The 21,977-nt window shown below is 34.6% G+C and overlaps 1 protein-coding gene across 1 annotated transcript in view; it reads left to right on the forward strand.

Moving 5' to 3' along the window:
* Positions 1–3,475: 3,475 nt before the first annotated feature.
* LOC121418791 (menin-like) overlaps positions 3,476–21,977 on the forward strand; it is a 36,633-nt gene continuing 18,131 nt past the window's right edge. The window contains exons 1-3 of the mRNA XM_041612926.1: positions 3,476–4,142; positions 6,798–6,992; positions 10,441–10,583. Coding sequence (XP_041468860.1) covers positions 3,719–4,142; positions 6,798–6,992; positions 10,441–10,583 — 762 coding nt within the window. The 5' untranslated portion in view covers positions 3,476–3,718. The remainder of the gene's footprint in view (positions 4,143–6,797; positions 6,993–10,440; positions 10,584–21,977) is intronic.

Consider the following 21,977-nt stretch of genomic DNA (forward strand, 5'->3'; position numbering starts at 1 on the left):
TTCGTTTGTTCTTGAGTAGTTTTTAAACTGTCATCTCTTGATCTTTTTGTAAATAGTTGATCAAATAATCATCAAGTATGCTCTATAATTAGGGCCTATTAGCCGTACATTAACATGCATATTTTGGTCTGCAAGATTTTATTGTGCAACATCAGAGCATTATACGATGCTCCAAAATCTGATGAATTCCCCAAACAGGCTTATTATACATGAGACTTATTGTTCAGTATTGTTTTATATTGGATGGTTTAATAAATAGTAATAGATAATAGATGGTAATGAAGATAATAATAATTATTATATTGGATGGCTCTTCTTCATATGGGATGTAGAAATATGCCACTTTATAGGGTTCCTTCAAATATCTAATGGAATATTTTCATGGAATATTTCTGGTATCATAATCTGAGCTAGTAATATCATTGTTCATTTTGTAAGTAGTAACTGGTAGCAAAAGCTAAATTCACCATCATTACTGTCATTACAAGGTGGACACCCTGCTCATCTAGAAAAACATGTAAAAAGGGTTGTTTTTCACGGCTGGTTAGGAAAAGGAGATACGTAGGACAAAGTTTGTAATTATTGTACTGTGATTCTTCTTGTAAACCTATTTATTTTGGTTGCACTGCAAAAAGTGCAGTTTTAACCCTATCTGGCCAGGGTAGTTTGGGAGATCATATATGGCCATGGAGATCTCGACCATCGATTGTACCGAAAATTTGAAAAGGTTGCCCGAGACATAATCTACAAAATTGCATAGTAATTAATTTCATGCAAATTAATTTTTAGTGATTATGCTAATTTATGTATTATTATAGTATGCAAAATCATACTTTTTCCTCTAACTCCTTAAATAAAGCTCCAAATGTTCTAATTTTTGGTATTGAGACTCTGTGGTTCTTAGCAAATGTATGCAAAAAAAATGCAATATCAGATCAATTTCTCTTATATTTTTTTTGCAATTTCCTATGTATTTTCCTTTTGTTTCTCATTGTTTTTACGATGAGCTTCATTAGGGACTCTTGAGATCATAAACAGCATAAGATAAATCCATTTAGACCAGCAAACTAAAATAACCATACATGTATGATTTGGGGTTGAGAACACAATTTGCATTGACTTTGTACACGAAATCATGTTTTTGAGCAATTTTGGGTCTGACATGCACTTACAAAATGTTGCATAGTAAAATTGGTCTCAAAATATATGCAAGTCTTAATTAAAAGTAAAAGGTCAGTGGGCAGTGTGGTAAAAAAAAATATGCATGGCAAAAATATTGCACGAATCATGGAGGGGGGGGGGGGCTGGCCTAGACAGGGTTAAGATGATATAGTAGTGATGATATTAATAAAGAGAGAGCATTATCATGATAACAGTAATAGCAGATGCAGCACCAGCAAGATCAGTAATAGTAGAAGTAAAAGTACAGCAGTATAGTAGTAGTGGTAGATGTACTAGTAATTAGTAGTAGTCGTAGTAGTAGTAGTAGTAGCAGTCCCGGTAGCAGTCATAGTAGAGGTAGTAATAGTAGAAGTAGTAGTAGTAGTAGTAGTATATAGTAGAAGTAGTAGTAGTAGTAGTAGTAGTAGTAGTAGTAGTAGTAGTAGTAGTAGTAGTAGTAGTAGTAGTAGTAGTAGAAGTAGTAGTAGTAGTAGTCAATTACTACTAATAATGTTAATGTGATAATGATAATTATTATTATGATTATAATAATAACGATAATAATAGTATCATAATAACAATAATAAGAATAATAATATCATTTTGATAATAATAATACCATAAAAATTAAATCATTATGATATTATAGGCCCTTCATTTTCAGAACCTATTTTTCTTTAATCTACACTGTAGATTAAAAAGAATAGTAGTAGTAATAGAAGTATTAGTAGTAGCAGTCGTAGTACAGGTAGTAATAGTAGTATACTAGTAGTGACAGTTGTAGCAGTCGTAGTAGAGGTAGTAGTAGTATAGTAGTAGTAGTAGTAGTAGTAGTAGTAGTAGTAGTCAACTACTAATAATAATGTTGATGTGATAATAATGATTATTATTTGTATGATAATAACAATGATAATAATGTCATAATAACAAAAATAAGAACAATAATATCATGAAAATAAAATCATAATGATATTATATGCCCGTCATTTTCAGAACCTATTTTTAAAAATCTACACTGCAGATAAAAAAAAATAGATTCTGAAAGTTTTTTGGTAAATAAAATGAAGGGCATTTTGATACAAAAAAGGGTTCACTATAAAATGAAGTGGCTACAACATGTAGATCATGACTTTTATTTACTTGGCAGCCCCCCCCCCCCCCCCCCCCGTAGATCCGCCACTGAATGATTACTAAAAAAGGACACACACACACTTTTAAAACTTTTTTTTTGTTTTAATCGGAGGGGGGGGGGGGGATAAGATAAACCCCATAAACTACTAATGCAGGCTTATGCAGCATGAAGCATCCCGTAAAATGAGGGATGACTTCTTTTTTTTAAGCGGGTAGGCTTGTCATTTTTTTTCCAGGAAAGTTTGCCCCCGTTATAAAGTTCTTCTCTGGATCCGCGCCTGATAATTATAATTATACTGTATTAACAATAATTAAGATATTCATTAGAATTATGATAATATTATACTCAGTGATATCAAAATTGATGATGCATGATGAAGAAGATTATGATGCTGATTATGAATGTAATGCCAATATACATGTAATTCCTGTTCATTTGTGATCCAGTTGTTTAGTGAAAGTCCATAGAGCTCCATGGATAGTCAATGACTTGACAAGATAACTATCAGGCCGCTTATTGACTCATAGCAATTAGGCTTTGTTTACCTGCTTTATTATGCATCTGCATTCTCATGACTAATATTCAAGAAATATGGAAAGTAAAAGGACATTCCCGCCCACTCAATATTTCCAGATACCCAAATAGCTGACAATGATATGATTCAGCCATGCAGCCTATATAGCTGCTATCGGCTACCTTAACAGAATGTGACCTTTACAAAGACCAATGATTATTATTGTACCTCAATGTAGTAGGCCTACATGACTCACAATTATAACTTTTTTCGAGGCCTGAGTCACATCTTAGTCTGAATACGGCTAAATTGTGGCGCTCGAATGTGTCATCGAGCTCCATCTCATTATCCCGGGCTCATTATCTATACTATCAGGCAATGCGAATAGATCATTTTCCATAGGCTTAGCGACGAATTCAGGTATCATTTTTTTTTCGCTGTCGTTCTGTATAACAAGGCTAAAAAGTATTTTGTTGATCTACACAAGATTCGAGCTGAAATATTGTGTCTCATACTACCACTTGTGCCGAACTTGGCGTCTATTTGGCATATTGGTGATGTGGATTTGGGTGGTGCGAAAATTGAAGTCGAGAATTAGATACCTTGGATGCTTCTTACCTCCAAGTCTAGTAGGGCCTCCCGGAGGGTCTCCCGGGCCCCAAGGACCCCAGGATAGGCCGCTAAGATGATAATTTGTCTTCTATTCCACCATATTTTGCATTTGTTAAACATTTATTAGAGAGGTCACATTTTTTTGCGATTCGAACAGTGAAGAAAACGATGTAAACACGGGATGCGATAAAACGTCGTCATTCAAGTAAAGTGCACACTGCGCATGATATTATTCATTCTTCATCATCTCGACATCCTGTAATGCGCATGCGTAAGGCAGGTAAATCAACTTTTTCGCAATGGCGGGTATCCGTGATGAAACGAGGAAGCTCTTCCCCGTTGATAGTGTTCGGGCTATCTTGGAGATATTCCGTTCAGAATTGGAAGGAGATCATGAACCGAATTTGACGATTCTTTCGGTTGTTATTGGGATGGTGGAAAACATTTTAACGAGCAATCGTTCTTCGTCCCAGGGTCAAGCTGCTGATGAGAACCGCATGTGCATTGAACCCATCTTCCCAGTCATTGAGTTACCGAACGTTGAGGCATTGTGCGCGAAATTCGAGGCACAAGTGAAGGGATCTGTCGACTTGAGCGACTACAAATCAGAATTTGCTAACCGAGAAATGGTGAAAAAGGTGTCGGACATTATCTGGAGTTCCCTTTCTCGCGCATACTACAAAGACAAGGCCCACTTGCAATCTCTTTTCAGTTACTTGACTGGTAAGGAAATGCACTATCATGAGTCTGAGACGGTTCAAAATTAACTTTAATTTTGGACAAAATATGAATTCGATTCCACGTGATTGGGCAAAGTGGGCGGGGCAAGTGCGTCCCCACGAGATGTTGATTAAACTGGGTCATTGTTTCTGCTTCTGGTCCATTGTTTGTTTCACATTTTCACATTCAACATTTTCAAAGTGCATTTCAGTTTTTGAAGATGTGTTATGTTTGAAAATTCTTGCCAATCACTCGCAGATAAAAAAAAATCATAACTACCGGTACTGTTGAAACTTGAATAAGCTTGTGTTACTATGAGTATTGTGATCAGAGTTCAGACAATTCAATCTATAAACGTAAAGACAGTATGACTGAGTATCCATCTTCTGCAATTCAATTCTATTTCCAAATATTTTTTTGGCAAAATAGTGTTAAATCAGAAAGTTTTTAACAGATATTACAATTGAGTATTACCATGATTACTATTAGTATTAGGTCAAAAGTCAGAAAGTAAATAAATCTCGCCTGCAGAAGCTGAACATGGGCACTGCTTTTTTGTCAACCGCAGCAGCTTCAACAGCTGGCAAAGTTATGGAAATGTCTTAATTGACTTAAAGGTGCATTGAGATTCTATTTCTGGTAATAAAGTAGAGTTAAAAATAGAACTGAGTGTTTGGCCTGAATTTCTGGTCAAAAATTCAAGTTCAAATGTTACATCAATTTAATGAACTTTGTGTGTTAAATATCCAAAGGTGAAAGTATGTTTTTTCATACTTTGAATTATAGTGTATTCAGCAAACACCATATAGATCTAGGCCTAGTTATCAATTATCAGTGAATATGTGAGTATAGTTTTAGGTCACTGGGTCGAGGTACATGTAAAAGGTGATTTCAGGTCAATTTACATTGAAAATAATCGATGTGTGATAAAAAAGTATTTCAAAGCCTGTCTAAAGCCTTGTGAATGATCTTTAGTATAATTCCAGTTGTGGCTGTTGAATGTTGTTGTTTTTTCAGCCATTTATTCTTAAGTAAAGTTTCTTTTTAATTCAAACCAAGCATTCAAGGGATATATTACAAAGTTTGACAAAAAGAAATAAATTTGGTTCCAAAAGAAACGGTAAGACTTCCATATGTCTCCTCCACTAGAATTGAAAAAAAGTATGGAGAAGGTTTATCAAGAATTATCTAAGAGATTTAAGTGTGTAATTCCCAATGGCATCAGTTTATTTAGTCAGAAAAATAAATACCCAATACTCTTGGAGAGTAGATTAGTCGTAATATCGGTAGATAACCATTATGAAACCCATGGCTATCAACAATTACTGCTAGCTCAGTGAGTAAGGAGACAGACTGGAGATGCTTCGTTCTGCAGTGAGAGGTTCAAATCCAAGTTCCCACTGGAAGTAAGAAGAAAAAAAGAAGAAAAAAGAGAAAGAAAGAAGGGGGTTTTGGAGAAGTATTTTTTTAAATTAGTGGAGGGGACAAAAGTAAGGGCTCTGCACAAATTCCACTTAGAATGAACAAATATGAACAATATTTTTACACAGGCTATCTTCAGTGATCTTTTCTAAGCACATATCAATAATTAAGAGATTGTGGTTCTGTGGTCCAATCACAGAGAGGATAGCCCCTCACATTAATTGGTTTCAGAATCCAAAGTCATGAAATGGCCAAAGAAAGATCAATGAAAATGAGAACTTCCCAGTTTATTACACATGTCCTTCACAGGAATGTTTTAGTGATTGGCTTGATCACAAAGAAGCTACAGGAAGTTGAAAATCAAAATTTTGGAATGACTGGAACAATCTCATATCCACACACAGATTCCCTGGGATGTCTCGGTATGTGGGAGATAATCTGAACACGGTGTTTTCTGTGTGTGGCTGAGTGAAATACATGAATACACAGACACTTATCATGTTCTTTACAAAAGCATGTACATGTAAATTGCATTTGTTAAAAAAATTCATTGAAGCTTAGAAAAGACTGATTCGCATCCAAATTTGATGGTAAAATGTGAAGGTTAGAAGATTGGTTTATAATTTTTTAAATGTTAACAAAGTCATCAATGCTGCTATAGTGAGTCTTGTATCACAGGCAAGGCCACTCACCCAAAGTATAAGTTTATCATGTAATCTGGACCAGACTGTAAAGGCTGACAAAATTAAATTATGAAAATTTTAATATAAAATCCTGAATTATGTAGATATAAGTTTCATCTCTTGATTGGTTAGTCACCCCTTTAATCGACAAGTGCAAAATTTATCATTGAGAAATCAGTGTCGATTTGGAACTATACTGATATTTGTATTTAAGGGGGTGTTGCAAGAAAATATTTGCAATCAATCGTAAATATTCTGTTGCAATTTTATAATTGATTGATCACAGATAGCAAATCAGATTACACTCCTTGTTTCATGGAGCAGATTAGCGATCAATTGCAAATTTGCAATTAATTGCAGGGCATATGCTTGATTTTGGGAATGAAAATAAGACTTGCAGGATGATGGTAGATCAAAGATTCAACTGACCTGTGCAAATACAGTTGGTCAATCATTAGTATATTCATTGTTCTTCCCAATGAGAGTGGATTTCTTTTTAAACCATTCAGAATGTTCAATGTCATTTCAATTTCTTGAACTCCTCACTTGTTAGGAAACCAGCTAGACTGTTTTGGCGTTGCTTTAGCTGTGGTTGCTGCGTGTCAGATCCTGAACTTCAAAGATGTACATCTAGCCCTATCTGAAGACCATGCATGGGTCGTGTTTGGAGAGAAAGGAGAAGGGACTGCTGAGGTCACTTGGCATGGAAAAGGGAATGAGGACAAAAGAGGGCAGCCTATCAGCATGGGTAAGATGAAAGTAGGGTGGAGTCAAAACGACCATTAAAAGTAGACTGTAAAAGTAAACTGTTTGCCATTTTGTCAACCTTTTGACCGTGTCCAAAATATGGAAAGAAAAAAAAATCTTCCACAAAAGTTGCTAAAAATTTCCATTTGATATCTAAATTACATCCATGAAATGCACATTGACCTTATTTATTTCCTTCAAATTACCAGTACCTTATATAATGATGTGATAAATTTGTATAGTGCAGCCACTATATAGATACACTCTACTATGCTTTGGTTACTCCTATTGCTTATACATTTACTAAAAATGATGAAATACTTAAACGCTTCCCTACACAAATGTGTCTTCAATAATGTTTTGAAAACAGGTATAGATTGGGCCATTCTAATTCTAAGGGAAAGTTGGTTCCACAGTTTCGGAGCTGCGTAGCTAAAAGAGTTGCTTTGGTTTTAGAGTAGGGTATTTTTAACAGGAATCTATCTTTACCTCTTCACAGGTTGTGTGAGGTTGGATTTAGTTGGAAATCTCTAAGAAAATGTCTAATGCTACCCTCTTCTTGAGTCTGAAAGATTGATTTCTTCAAATATCAGTCAATGTTAGAACATATATACTGAGTCTCATTATTGCAAAGCAAAGAAATTATTGCCATGTTTATAAGCAGAAAAATACATTCTATGTCAGTGATAACTAAGTATAAGTTTTAGAATCATTGATGTTTGCCTTATTTAATCGTCTCGGCTCCTTTTTATGACTTGGAAAAAAAAGGAAATCTGTCCAGGATGGATGGAGTCTTGAGGCATTGTTGGAAAGGAAGAATTCATTAACCTGCCCTACAAAGCTACGACTTCATCTTCTTAGATCTGACTTATCTTTCCAGGTGAATAAAATGAGCCTTAAAGAAATATGTCTCAAAATCAATTATTCTTAAATTATTGAATGGAATAAAGTAAAGCACTCTACAGAAATTAAAATATTTTGTAAGCTTCATCGGAATTTGATCCTGTCTCATTCATGAATGTGGGTCTTTCAATGAAGTTGGGCACAAATTGTAACATTTCAACAGAACTCAGTACTATAACTGGAACTTTTGTACCATTTAGAGCAAAACAGTGCTGCATCTACATTGACGAGGTTACTTTCCAAGTAGTATGTAGGTTAACACCAAAAACTACAATATGCACATATGCTTGTTTGGTCAGTTAGAAAATTGCCTCAGATTTCCTATGCATAGCTTGATTTTAAAAGAAAATAAAACTTGTATTGTAATTTGAAAATACGGACTTTATAAGGCAAAGTCAACCCAATATTAAGGGAATTACATTAAATAGAGATCAATCAAGCAAAACAAACAATTTCAATAAACAGTTATGCCCCAATATGCTAAATGTGTGAATTAACCTGTGACATTATTAACACACTCACTCTTTTCTTGTTTGTTAATAAAAAATAATTATGACTTCTTTAACCTTTTCCTTAGTTTAATTAAAAACATTGTTTTATTTTTTATGTAAATGTAGCACTGTCTTGTTACCTGCAGATGTATTGTGATTCAGTCAACAGCTGCTTAAGAATTTCTAAGACCTAGATAAAATGAAAAAGTGTGTTTTTCTTGTAAGATACAAAAAAGTGAGTGGATGATTTTGCATATCTCCTGTTTCATGCATGCAAGTTGATATGTTTTGTGAAATTCGGCCAAATTTGAAAATGTATTCAACTTTCATATTTGACATTAAATTTGGATGAATGTACTGTACGTGCTGTGCTTGTTTGATTTTTCTCAATTCAAATCAACTTGGTGTTAAGGTGAACTTGACCTTTTAAGTGGATGGAAAAACAACTTGTTCCTCTACATAAAATTATCGTTATACATTCTGATGTGGACACCAGAGAGCCTGGATGACTTGCTTGTGCAGACAAACCTAGATAAAAGATTATTTCTCATTTTTCTCAACGCATCTTATCAAAATGGATGTGATGAGAGTGCCTCCTCCATACTCCACCCCCTCAGCTCAGTTCAATGGTGCTTGAGGAGTCCGGAGGCAACGCCTACATAAAAACATTTTCATGGGAAAGATAGTCATCGTATTCAGGATACATGTAGCTCTGCTTTCCCACATCCTGCTCTTGAATTATGTGTAATCACAGTTCCCCCCTGAAGAGATGGTCTTTCATTTATAGGAATAAAGTGACTTTATACTAATGCAGTACTTTCTTTATACAACCTTTCAGGTGGGAAAATCATGACATCAGAATATGCAAACATGTAAAGCTTACTTTCACGAATTATGAATCATATTTTGTTTCAAGGTAAAGGTAGTAGTTGCAGCAAATAATAATTTGTCTGCCTACTCCTTTTCTTTCATCCCCTTCACTAACCTGATTGGTCATCTCTACTCACTAATGCCCTTTTGTCTCCTTGTTTCTAGTGTTGCTGTTACATGTCTGTGGTCTATATTATGGTTGTTCCAATTTATATGTTTGTCATTATGCCTACGATGAAGATTCTGCTAGGATCGAAAGCTTAGGCCCTTTTTGACTCTCAAATAATAATTTCATTAGAATATGTTTAAAATCAAGGTTAGTTGTCACCATAATGTAATATGTTATATATCTAGATCTGGTACATTAATGTATCTTTGTGAAATGAAATCTTAGCTCAAAACTGATGATTCTGATGATCAATAACACAGAAAAGCATATGTGGGACAGTGTATTAATACTGCTTGGAAAAATACCCAATATTTTATGGAATTCTGTGCTTATTTTGATAATTTCTCAGCAATTATGCATTTTCTTCCGGAGCCACTTGGCACATATTTTGTATTTATCCATACAAACACTGGTGGTAATGTTATATTGGATTCTGTTTGAACTCATTTTGAGATTGTTACCACAACTGGTATTATCTTTAACATGGATGAACTTACAAGAATAAAAGTTGTCTGCTATTTTTGTGTCCTGTTATATTAGTTTCATGTTTTTCACAAAAGTATAATTAGAGGGTGTTTTCTGCCATAATCCTAATTGTGTAGGCCTCTTTCTATTCATGATCTACTCTCCAGGTAATGTGTGTAACAAACAATCACCATCCTACATGTACCAGCAATAAAGCTTGAGTTAGACTTATACTTATGAATAATAAAAGTAACAGTTCAAGGACTTTTTTCCAGCCGGTATATTGTCAAAATCATGGTATTATAAATCTACATTTCGAAAAAACCAGTCTAAAGCTGAGCAAAATTTGTATTTATGCAAAACTATTGCTCCAAAATATTTGACATGGGTGTTTCATAGCCCTTCTTAAAAAACTGTGTTCCTTGTACTTTGAATTTGAGTTTATTCCCATTTCCTTTTATTCTTTTGTCTAGAATGTTTTAGAAATATTTCATGTATCACCTGTCTGTGCTTTTTTTTTCTTCATTTTTTAAAAATCAAATTCTGTACAGGTATCACGGAGAAGAGTTGGTTATATTTGAATGGTTTTCCTGTGGTGTGTACTAGACACATGGAGGTAGCAGCATTGGTATCGGCTATCAATCCAACTATCAACTCGTCATTAGACAGCATAGAACTAGCATCTTTACAACAGGTGGGTACATTTTTATTGTAGGGTACGAGTATATTGCTGTCCACAAAAAAAACTATCAAAAAGGGTAGTCTATTAATACCATGGTAATATGTTAAAATGGGGACAAGTGTAATAAACAAAAAGAGAAGAAAAATTGTAATTCTTTGTGCTTAAAGATTGGATTTTGTTATGGTATGTTTTCCCAATATTTGTTTGGATATTTCTGTTACTATCCTGGATTGGAGGCATGCCTTTTTAAGGATTATACCTGTCTTCTTGTTGAAGAGCAAATTAACAATTTGTTTGGAATGCTTAGATGTACATGTTTGTATATTTCCTTACACCAACTACATATGATGAATAAGGAGGTTTAAGGAGGCTCTTGGCAGACCTTCACGTTTATAATTTCGTGGAGCTCAATAAATCGCTCTCCTTATTTTTTTGAGGAGCTCAATTGAGCTCCTCAGAATCGCTCTCCGTGAGGAGCTCAAATCAATTCATTACAATACATGTATGATAAATTGTAGATTTTTCTTAACAATTTATATATGCAATAGCTGTGTTAGCTATTAATTAATCTGTGATGAAACTAGGCCTGGTCATGTCAATACGTTTACAAGATGTCATGCTTCTGCTAAAAAAAAAAAAAAAAAAATTGCTTAAAAATAATCATGCTTAAAAAAAATTGCTTAAAAAAAATTGCTAAAATTTCACATTTTACATCTTTAAATCCATGAAATGGCCTTCTTTTTTCCATAATTGCTTGAAATTACTTTGATTTAGTTGAAAACTATCAGAAAAATGAAGAATATTCACCACTTTCCCGACACTGATTTGAACTCACCTCGGTAAATATTGTAGTCCCACATGTAGACTTACATGGTGTTGCCATGAAAATCTACATATGGGACTACATGGGACTGCAATATTTACCAAGATTAAATTAAAATCAGAGTCGGGAAAGAGATGAATATTCTTCATTCTTCTGATAGATTTCTACTAAAAGTAATTTCAAGGAATTATGGAAAAAAGAAGGCTATTTCATGGATTTGAAGATGTGAAATGTGAAATTTTAGGAATTTTTTTTTGCAATTTTTTTTTTTTTTTTGAGGAGCGCGATTTTTTGCTCTCCTTATTTTTTTTAAGGAGCGCGGTAGGAGCGCCGGCGCGATCGCGCTCCTCAAAAATGAAGGTCTGTCTTGGGTAATTTTTATACAGAATTCATCCCCTGCTCCAGTGGAGTTAAACCTATAGTATATCACTGTTGGGTATGAGGGGACAAATTGTATCAAATTTCATCAGAATCTCAAAACATCCTTTTTTTTAAATAGATCTGTTAGAAATTCATGATAAAAAGGACTTGACATTCATTAAAATATGTTGCTTATTTTCTGTTGAAAATTGAGAAATATTGTGTGATTGCAGCTCTTTGCTTGATAAGTGCCATGTAGATCCAATAGTATTATATTATAATCAGGTGACCATTTGCATGCAGCAACATCCTCTTTCGGTTTTATATCAGGTACAGGTTTCTATATTTCACTTACAAGTAGCTGTTCATCCTTGTCAAATCCTGGATCCTACATAGCTCTAATGAAAAGCAGAAATATTCTTATATACTGTATCTAGACAAACCATGAATGTGTAGAAGAACATAAATATCAGGTGCAGAGCAGAAAGGTCCTCAATTAAATGCCATTAATCAGACAGGCTTTGAATATCAATATTTTTGGGAAAGGCCACTTTTATCGAAAGAGGGCATATTATCTGAATGTTAGATATTTAACTAAGTATTTTGCTTAAGTTAAATAATAACCGTATTTATCATTCATTTTTTGTCTCGGCTGCGAAGCAGAGGGAGATTATAGGCGCCGCTTTTCCGACGGCGGCAGCATCAACACCAAATCATAACCGAAGTTTTTGAATTACCATCATAACTCTAAAAGTTTATGGATCTAATTCATGAAACTTGGACATAAGAGTAATCAAGTATCATCGAACATCCTGTGCGAGTTTCAGGTCACATGACCAAGGTCAAAGGTCAATTTACTTTGGCCATGTTAGGGGTATCTGTTGAATTACCATCATAACACTGAATGTATATGGATCTGATTCATGAAACTTGAACATAAGAGCAATTAAGTATCACTGAACATCCTGTGCGAGTTTCAGGTCACATGATCAAGGTTAAAGGTCATTTAAGGTCAACGAACTTTGGCCAAGTTGGGGGTATTTGTTGAATTACCATCATAACTTTAAATGTTTATGGATCTGATTCATGAAACTTGGACGTAAAGGGTAATCAAGTATCATTGAAAATCCTTTGCCAGTTTCAGGTCACATGACCAAAGTCAAACTCAAAGGTCATTTAAGGTCATTGAACTTTGGCCAATTTGGAGGTAATTATTGTATTGCTGTCATAACTTTCAAAGTTTATAGATATAGTTTATAAAATGTGGATATAGGGGTAATCAAGTATCACTGACAAGTCTAAAATGTAGGTCGCATGATCAAGGTCAAACATCATTTATTGCCCATGAATGTAGTATTGTATCATTATATGAATGGTGTTTTTTGTTAATAATTATTTTATAGTAGTTTTAAAAATTAGCACTGCTGCTATATTGAATCGCGCGATGCAGGTGAGACTGCCAGAGTTCCTCTCCACTTGTATGTATTTTTTGATTAATTTTTTTATTTATTTGAATATATTTATGTATTTATTTATTATTTTTCTACATTTTAATTTTTTGATTGATTGAGTTATTTGTTTGTTTATTATTTATTATTTTTTTATTTATTCATTTATTTTTTTTTGGGGGGGTAGTATTTTACTTAAATATCAATGTTCTTATATGCAGTCATAGACCTACATGCTGCACACATGTGGATTGTGCGTTATTTTGCTTAGACTTTATGATGTCACAATGGTTATTAATATTTTACTTAAATTTGGCTGGATAAAGTATGATAAGGCTCATTTCTGCTTGGGACAGAGTACATTATGAATGTGATGTACATGTATGCTTGTAGATCTAGTATGCTATGTTTTGATCCAAAGCTCCAAACCTCACAACCATGGATAAGGTAGAAATCTCCTCAAGAAGGAGAAGGCAAACACTATGAAGGTGGTGTATGTGTATGCAGGCCTCTACAAAAAATTTTTTTGTCACTTGCCCTATTGGGCAAGTGATGAAAAAATTTGCTTGCCCGATAGAAAAAACTGCTTGCCCAATTTTTTAAATAATTTTTTCATTATGACGGCACTACTCTTATTTTTATTAAGGTATACTAAATAACAATTGAGAATCATGTCCAGTATAAAAGAACACACATTGAAAAGGATATTTTCAGCAATGTAGGCCTGAGTCTTTACATTTATTTTGGAGAAAAAAAAATCAATATTTTATGGGTATTTAAGGTTTTAAAAACCCTTCAACAAAAGTTGCTAAAATTTCATATTTTGCATCTTTAAATCCATGAAATGGCTACCTGCGTAACATATTTCCTTAGAATTGCTTTCATTTACCGTAGTTGGAAACTATAAAGAAAGCCAGTGAAAAATGTTCAGCTCTTTATTGACTCTGAAAAAATTATTTTATCATCAAAAGTGGAGTGGCTAAAATTTCACATTTTGCATCTTTAAATCCATGAAATGGTCATTTATTTTCCATATTTCCTTGATTTAAAAAAAAAAATTATTTGGAAACCATCAAGTCTTTTCTTCATCATTTTATGATGTTCCACTCGGTCAATAATTTTATCACCATGTTTTCACATGCTACTTTTTTTTCTATTTTGAAGAATACCTGTTCACTTATTAATGAATTATTAGTAACATATTGTTTAATATTGTATGATTTTTAAGTAATTTTTTTCACTAAGCTTAGAATCTTGGGTGTGTGTGTGTGTGCATGTGTTTGTGTGGGTGTGACTGTGAGTTGAACTTTGATATAAATGAATTCAATATCTAATTTCTACTTCGCCTATTCCAGTACAATAACCTGTACTCGGCCATGTAATAAAGGCCCACATACCCTAACTTTTCCTGAAGTTCTTTGAAAACACAGATTTCTACGAAAATTGCATTTCTCTATGGGGGAGTCTAAATTTGGTGAGAATGTTTTCATTAATTACTTAAATATACATGACAATGAAGAAATCATCAAACTTTATTGGAAGTTTTGAATAATATACCCGAAATGTAAACTCTGTCTGAAACAGAAAATCACCATCATTGGGGCCTTTACTGAGCGAATTGTCCCCCAGAGCTCTGGCAGAGAGACAGAGCTCAGACTGGCTAGCTAGAATGCGCACGTGTGTGAGCCTCCCGCCGGCCTTGTAAAATAGATGGAGCTTTGTTTGATGATTTATTGTCTGATATTTACCTCATCCCCTCAAAAAGGGAAACAAATGAATTTTAAGTTATAATTAACAAATACGGCAACTTATTTTGGATGTTAATAGGCCGTTTTGAAAAGCAAAGCCGAATGACATGACAACTCACCAATGCGAGGTTACTAGACTCTGTTATTTATTTCCTGTGTAATTCTAATTATTTTATCACAGAATTGTGATATCGGAAGGGGGAAAATGTGCATTAGAAATTGCACATGGTGGTAGTCATAATGGACCCCTATACTACATTCAACTGTTTCCCGGCCATTGCGTTGATTTTTTTCATACCTGGTACCATGTATGGAAATACGTGGTACAGAAAAAATAACGCAATTTCGGAATTTGAAACTACTCGATATTTTTTAAGGCTTATTCATGATTTGAGTGTGGATTTTGGATGATTTATGGAAAAACGAGGTACGGTACAGAAAAAAAAGACGCAACAACCACTTGCCCGATCGGGCAATTGGCTTTGAGAGGTGCTTGCCCGCACGTCATTTTCACTTGCCCCGGGCAAGCGGGTTTGTCGCGCCCTGGTGTATGTATGTGAAGATCAATTCTGCAATGTTCTGATCCAAACCTTAAACCCTCGGATAAGGTATCAAGTGTGAACAGGGTTGCGTCCACTTGAGAAGGAGTAGGCATTTAGTGGTGTATGTACATGTACATGTAGATCTCTTATGCAATTTTTTTATCCAAACATCACGTCCTTTGATAAGGTACATTTAGCTAGCAGGTATGAACAGGGTTGTTCTGCATAGTGCTAGGGAGAGAGTATGAAATAAAAATTTCTCATCTGCAAGCAACACAAGGTTGTCTAGACATGATCGTGGATATGCACCCTTAGTATGTCATAGGGGTCATGAGAGGCTTACCAACTTTAGTTGATATACATATTATAATGCTACATACCCTCTTTAAGGATTGATTGCACAATGCAGACATTAATTGTTGCCTTGCCTGCATAGCGGAAGCATCCAAACAAGAACAGCAGTGGCTTCTACTTCTTGACCTGATAAACTTTTTTCAAGAAATTTTATTATTTTTTTAAGTAGAATTTTTAGTATCACTACCGGTAATCATTTAACAAAAGTCAGGTTGCAAATCAATATCTAAGGTCATACCAGGTTTATCAGATATTGACTGCATTATGGTATCATACTACAAAAAAATGAAAATGTAGAATTCTAAAAATAAATCTTAAATTTATATTTAAAGGAAATCCATGAAATGTTGATGGTCATCAAGTATCATACATTTATTTGAGAAAAATATCAGGTCACTATAACAAGGTAAATAAACTTTATTTGACCAAATTTCATGCATGATGTACAGTGTAAAAACAATTGGATGAAATATCACATGATGAGAATAACATGTTACCAAGTCAAGGTTAAAGGTCATGCCAGAACAAGCCTGTTTCCTAAAATATTACATTTATCAGTGACAGGTAGAGTTTGAAATGGATGAATATTCGAAGCCAGATTATTAAGAATTATGGTTACAAACAACACATGTCTACAACACACACACGATCAAAGATGACATGGTGATTGTCATGTCTGTAGAGTATGGATGAGTCTTAGCATTACTCATAGCATAGTGTGAATGGTGTGGTTATTAGCTATGGTTATTAACCTTTCCATGTATCATCGGCAACAATTGCCAGGAGCATAATTGAAATTAACTTAGGTGACGGTCTTGTTTCCCGGCCACTCACCCCTCACCAAACAATATCATAACTTCATTTTGTGCACACCTCTACTGCTGCATACTTGTAATTATTAGATAGGCCCATTCTCAGTGGCTGTCATTAGTAGATACTATGTACGCTGTATCTGATGCTGTACATTGTCTGTATTTTGGATCATCAAAGTGAACAATGGTAGGGCTTTGAATGAATACAGGGAAATATGCATACAGCCAAGGCTTTTTAAGATATTCTCTGTATGTTAGTAGATGTATAAATCCCTGGGGTGCTATCAACTTTTATTATAAAATATGAGGATAAAGTAGGTATGCTGTAGCCAACTCCAAAATGGGGTTCAAAGACCCTGGTTACATTAAGAAAAGAAGGATGGGCCTAAAAATCTGTGAAATGCTCAAAAGGCCAAATACCGTACCAAAGCAGCCAGGCATTTGGCCCAGCTCTGGAGGTTGTCTTGGCCTTACCTCTTTTTCACTGTAATTTGTAAACACATGCAGACCCAAATGTGGTACCAACTTAATGTGACCGGCCCATGACGCTGCACTGTGTCCACCCGATGCGCCACCAAATAATAGTTTGTTAGGCCTGCATGTAGAGCGCCACTGCAACAAAATATAGAAAGATTAAAAAGTTTAGGCTTGTCCTTGCCCCGGGGACCTCGACACATCTTCAGACAGTGTTGTACACTGTGTTCGGGCTGCCGCAGTAAGGCTGGTCCTAGCTCCTCACTGAAAGCACACAGAATAAGGAGATGGGTTGCTGCAATCCAGACTGTCCTTGTACGGGGCCAACGGGTAAAAGGGTCTTAGAACAGCTTTTATACTATAATAATAATAATAATAGTATGTCCATTTATATAGTGCAGATACTATGTATCCTATGTACATATACTCAACTGCGCCTTGATACTTGGTATCATTTTACTACCCCGGCTGTAGCTGAGCTGCCATATTAATAGGCACTAAAACATTCAAGTATCTGTATCTGTAGGAATAATCCTAGCGGGTACCATTCACCTCACTTGGGTTCGAGTGCAGCACAATGTGGATTAATTTCTCGCCAAAGGAAATCACGCCATGGCTGGGATTCGAACCCACGACCCTCTGTTTCAAAGTCTGGAGACTAATCCAATGGGCCACAACGCTCCACACTATGAAGCAAATGAAAAATGGGGTTTAGGACCCGGGGGGGGGACTCATATATTGGTAGTGTGGGGATGTGCTGCTTTGATGAGCCTCTTTTTCAGACCTAATTTTCAGCTCTCTAAATTCTCCGAATGATAAAAGTTCGGTTCAGAAGCTGCCCGCATCGCTCGCAAGACCCCCGTTACGAAACATCTCAGTTCCCTAGCCCTGCCAAATTTGTCCAGCGCTAGCACCGCATGCGAGAGCTGCACACACGGCTTCACATCTCCCTCAGCTAGCAGCTCCATGTACTGAAAGCACTAACAGATACGTGCACAGCGCTAGCGTGCACCGTTTACTGTACCGTGATCTAGTTCCATAGACCATTTTTCACAGTATATTTTTAGTTGCCAAGACCCCGCATTTTACCCTTGTGGTCAGTTCCTTAGACCCCCATTTCAGGTTTTCATGAGGTAGACCTCCATCAAAATATAATTTGAGCCCCCCCCCCTGTCTAGGAATATGAGTTATTGTTAGAGCCGAATTTAATTATTCAGAATCTAAATGAAGTTTTTTTTTTTTTTTTTTTTTTTTTTGCAGGATTTTCTGCATTTATTGAAATAATATACATAACAAATTAACAATGCTTGAAACATAATCATAATATAGCATAAAGTATATAACCAAGTGACAATCTTATATGTAGTGACTGAAGACATAAATACATTAAAAAAATATATATATATAATGAGTAAAATGCAGAGGCAAACTATATAAGCAAATACATGCTTGAAGCATAGCAGCCAAAAAAGGGAAGGGCTACATGGAAACCTAAGAAATTAATTGTGTCTGTAAAAAAAATTAATGTCACGAATCATCAAACCAAGGGAAAAAAAAGTAGAAATTGAAAAATGAAGTGTGTGCTAGTGTGTGCTAGTGGGTGCAAGTGCAGTTGGGAGATTTATGAATATCTGGATAAAAGGTATTTTTTTAATGAAGCTTTAAAAGAAAAGACAGATGCAGTGAGTTTGATATGATTGGGTATGTTGTTCCATATATCTGGGCCGTGGTGTCTAATTGTTTTCTGTGCTAAAATTATTTTCGGGTTTGTCAAATGAAAGTCTGATGAGTGACGTGTAGGATATGAATGAATGTCCCTATTGTAAGTAAAAATGTTTTGAAAGGATGTAGGTATAGCATTGATTGAGAATTTGTACATAAAAATGGCAGATTGTAAAGTATGGATATCGTTTATTTTCAACGTTTTGAGTTTCCGAAAAATGGGATCAGAGTGAGCTAAATATTGCGAGTGGGAGCAAATACGGAGTGCCTTTTTTTGAAGGCGCAGAATTGAATCTATTTTTGTTATATTGCTGTTACCCCACAATATATTGCAATATGAAATGTGTGATAAAATAAAAGAATTGTACAACATAAATAGTGATCTTTGGGAAAGACAATATTTGAGTTTATATAATATACCAATACCTCTGGCAACTAGTGTGCTAACATTATGAATGTGGCTGTTCCAAGTTAAATTAGAATCGATTATTACCCCTAAAAATTTTGTCTCTTGTTTTTCAACGAGACTTATGTTATTAATTTTAATGGAACCACGAAATGTATGTTTAGAATTAAGGTGTTTAAAGTATATGAAATTTGTTTTGTTAATATTCAAGGAGAGTTTATTCGACTTAAACCACATAGACAATTTATCTAATTCGTGATTAAATATTGTTTCAAGCATGTCTAAGTTTTTGTGAGAATAAAATACATTAGTGTCATCAGCAAAGAGAACATAGGTAAGTACAGGTGATGCATTAATTATATCATTCATATAAATTAGAAATAATAGTGGGCCTAGGATGGAGCCCTGTGGTATCCCACACTTAACGGTACAAACTTGGGATGATTTATAATGAAAATTAACATACTGACGTCTGTTGGATAAATAATCAGTAAACCATGATAAAACAATACCTCTTATTCCGTAAGTCTTTAATTTATACAAAAGAATATGGTGATCCATAGTGTCAAATGCCTTTGATAGATCCATAAAGACCCCAACGGTGTGTTCATTTTTAGAAAGTGAATCTATTATTTTGTCATGTAGTTGTAAGATTGCATAGTCGGTTGAATGATTTTTCCTAAAGCCATATTGATTTGAGATTAACAATTTATTTGTGTCCAGAAAAGAGTATAATCGTGTATAAACAATTTTTTCAAGTATTTTGGATATGCTGGGTAATAATGAAATGGGACGGTAGTTAGAGATTTGGCAAGGGTCTTCTTTTTTGTAAATAGGAATTATTTTTGCAATTTTTAGTTGATCCGGGAAAATTCCATTTGAGAGAGATAAATTGAATATATAAGAAAGCGGAGAAGCTAAAAAATGAATTATTTCTTTAAGTAAACATACACTGATACCGTCATGGCCACTGGATTTGGTAGATTTAAAAGACCGAACAATTTCTATGATTTCATGAGTATTGGTAGGGTTAAAAAATAAAGAATGTTCGGCATGATTACTTAAATATGTCGAAAAGTCATTGGCATTAGATGCAATTTTAGATGCAAGGTTAGGACCAACATTGGTAAAAAAAGAATTAAATGCATTAGCAATTTCGGAAGGGTCTTGCGTTTTATGCCCGTTTAAAAGGAAATCAACATTGTTAAAATCACGCGTATTTTTATTTAACATTTTATTTACTGTACGCCACAATGTTTTGTTATTATCCTTATTGTTTTCAATTTTATTAGAAAAGTACGATCTTCGAGCCAAGCGGATTATTGAGGTTAATTTATTACGGTATTTCTTGTATTTGTTTTGATGTTCTTGAGTTGGTGATTTAAGCGATATCTTATATAATCGATTACGGGTGAATATTGATTGAATTATACCTTGGGTGATCCATGGTTGTTTATTCTTATTTTTATGGGGTTTGATTCTTGTCAGTGGTACATTTTTGTCATAATAGTAAAGAAGTTTATTTAAAAATATGTCATATGATTCATTGATATTGTCTTCTCTATAAACATCTGCCCAACCCTCTGCACTCAAATCAGTTTTGAGAGATTGTATGTTACGTTTAGTTTCTTTTCGTCGAGTAATTTTTTCGTTATTTTGTTGTTTTGGTAAGTGTTTGTCATCTTGACATATCGTGAATATGGGTAAATGATCTGAAATGTCATAGTAAATTATACCGTTGTTGTCTTTATCATTCAAAGTATCTACATTGGAAAAAATATTATCTAGTATTGTATGTGTTGTGCTAGTTATCCGCGTTGGTTTATTAATGAGTGATTTAAAAGAAAATGAGGAAAATAAATCAATAAACTGTTGACCAAGTGGAGTGTAAGGCTTTGAAATGTCTATATTGAAATCACCCATGAAATAAACGTCCTTGTTTTCGCGTGATATCTTTTCGAGGCATGTTTCCAGTCTGTCCAAAAATGTGTTAGTGATGTTATTTGGTGGTCTATAGATAATACCAGCTATTTTATTTTTTTTATTGTCCTCAACAATTTCTATGAATAACGATTCTATACCTTCAAGTTTAATATCATGTCTTATTTTGAAATGTAGATCATTATGAATGTAAAAAGCGACACCTCCTCCCATTCCATGTTTACGATCGTTATGTTTTAAAGTATAATTGTCAATATTGAAAATGTTTGGAGTTGTTGAATGTAACCAGGTTTCTGACATTGCGATCAAAGAAAATGGAAAAGTATTCAATATGGATAAAAACTCACTGAAAGTATCGAAGTTTTTTTGCAAGCTTCTAATATTAACGTGCATAAAGCTAAAGTTGATTGGTTTATCGATTTTGGTGGTATTAAAAGCTATATTGAATTCGTTTGCAGTGTAGTATTTACACTGAGGTGTAAATAAAGCGTCGTTTAAAACGTCATCCAGGTTCATAAATGGCTGAAATTTCTGTTACCAATACGGTGTGTTGAAATTAGGGTGAAAGGTGCGTGCAGGTGGGTGTAGTGTATTTGCTTAATGTAAGGATGTGTCTGATTGGGTGCGCGTACACTAGTGTGACGAACAGACTCCGGGCTGCTGAGTGACAAATCGAGTGAAAAGGGGAGAAATAGGAGAAATAAAAGAAATCATCCGGGATTCGTTGAACCTTGCAAAGAAATTTGGTACATACAGTAAGAGAAGTTCCAATGGTC

Source organism: Lytechinus variegatus, chromosome 7 (assembly GCF_018143015.1).
Source record: "Lytechinus variegatus isolate NC3 chromosome 7, Lvar_3.0, whole genome shotgun sequence".
NCBI classification, from domain to species: domain Eukaryota; kingdom Metazoa; phylum Echinodermata; class Echinoidea; order Temnopleuroida; family Toxopneustidae; genus Lytechinus; species Lytechinus variegatus.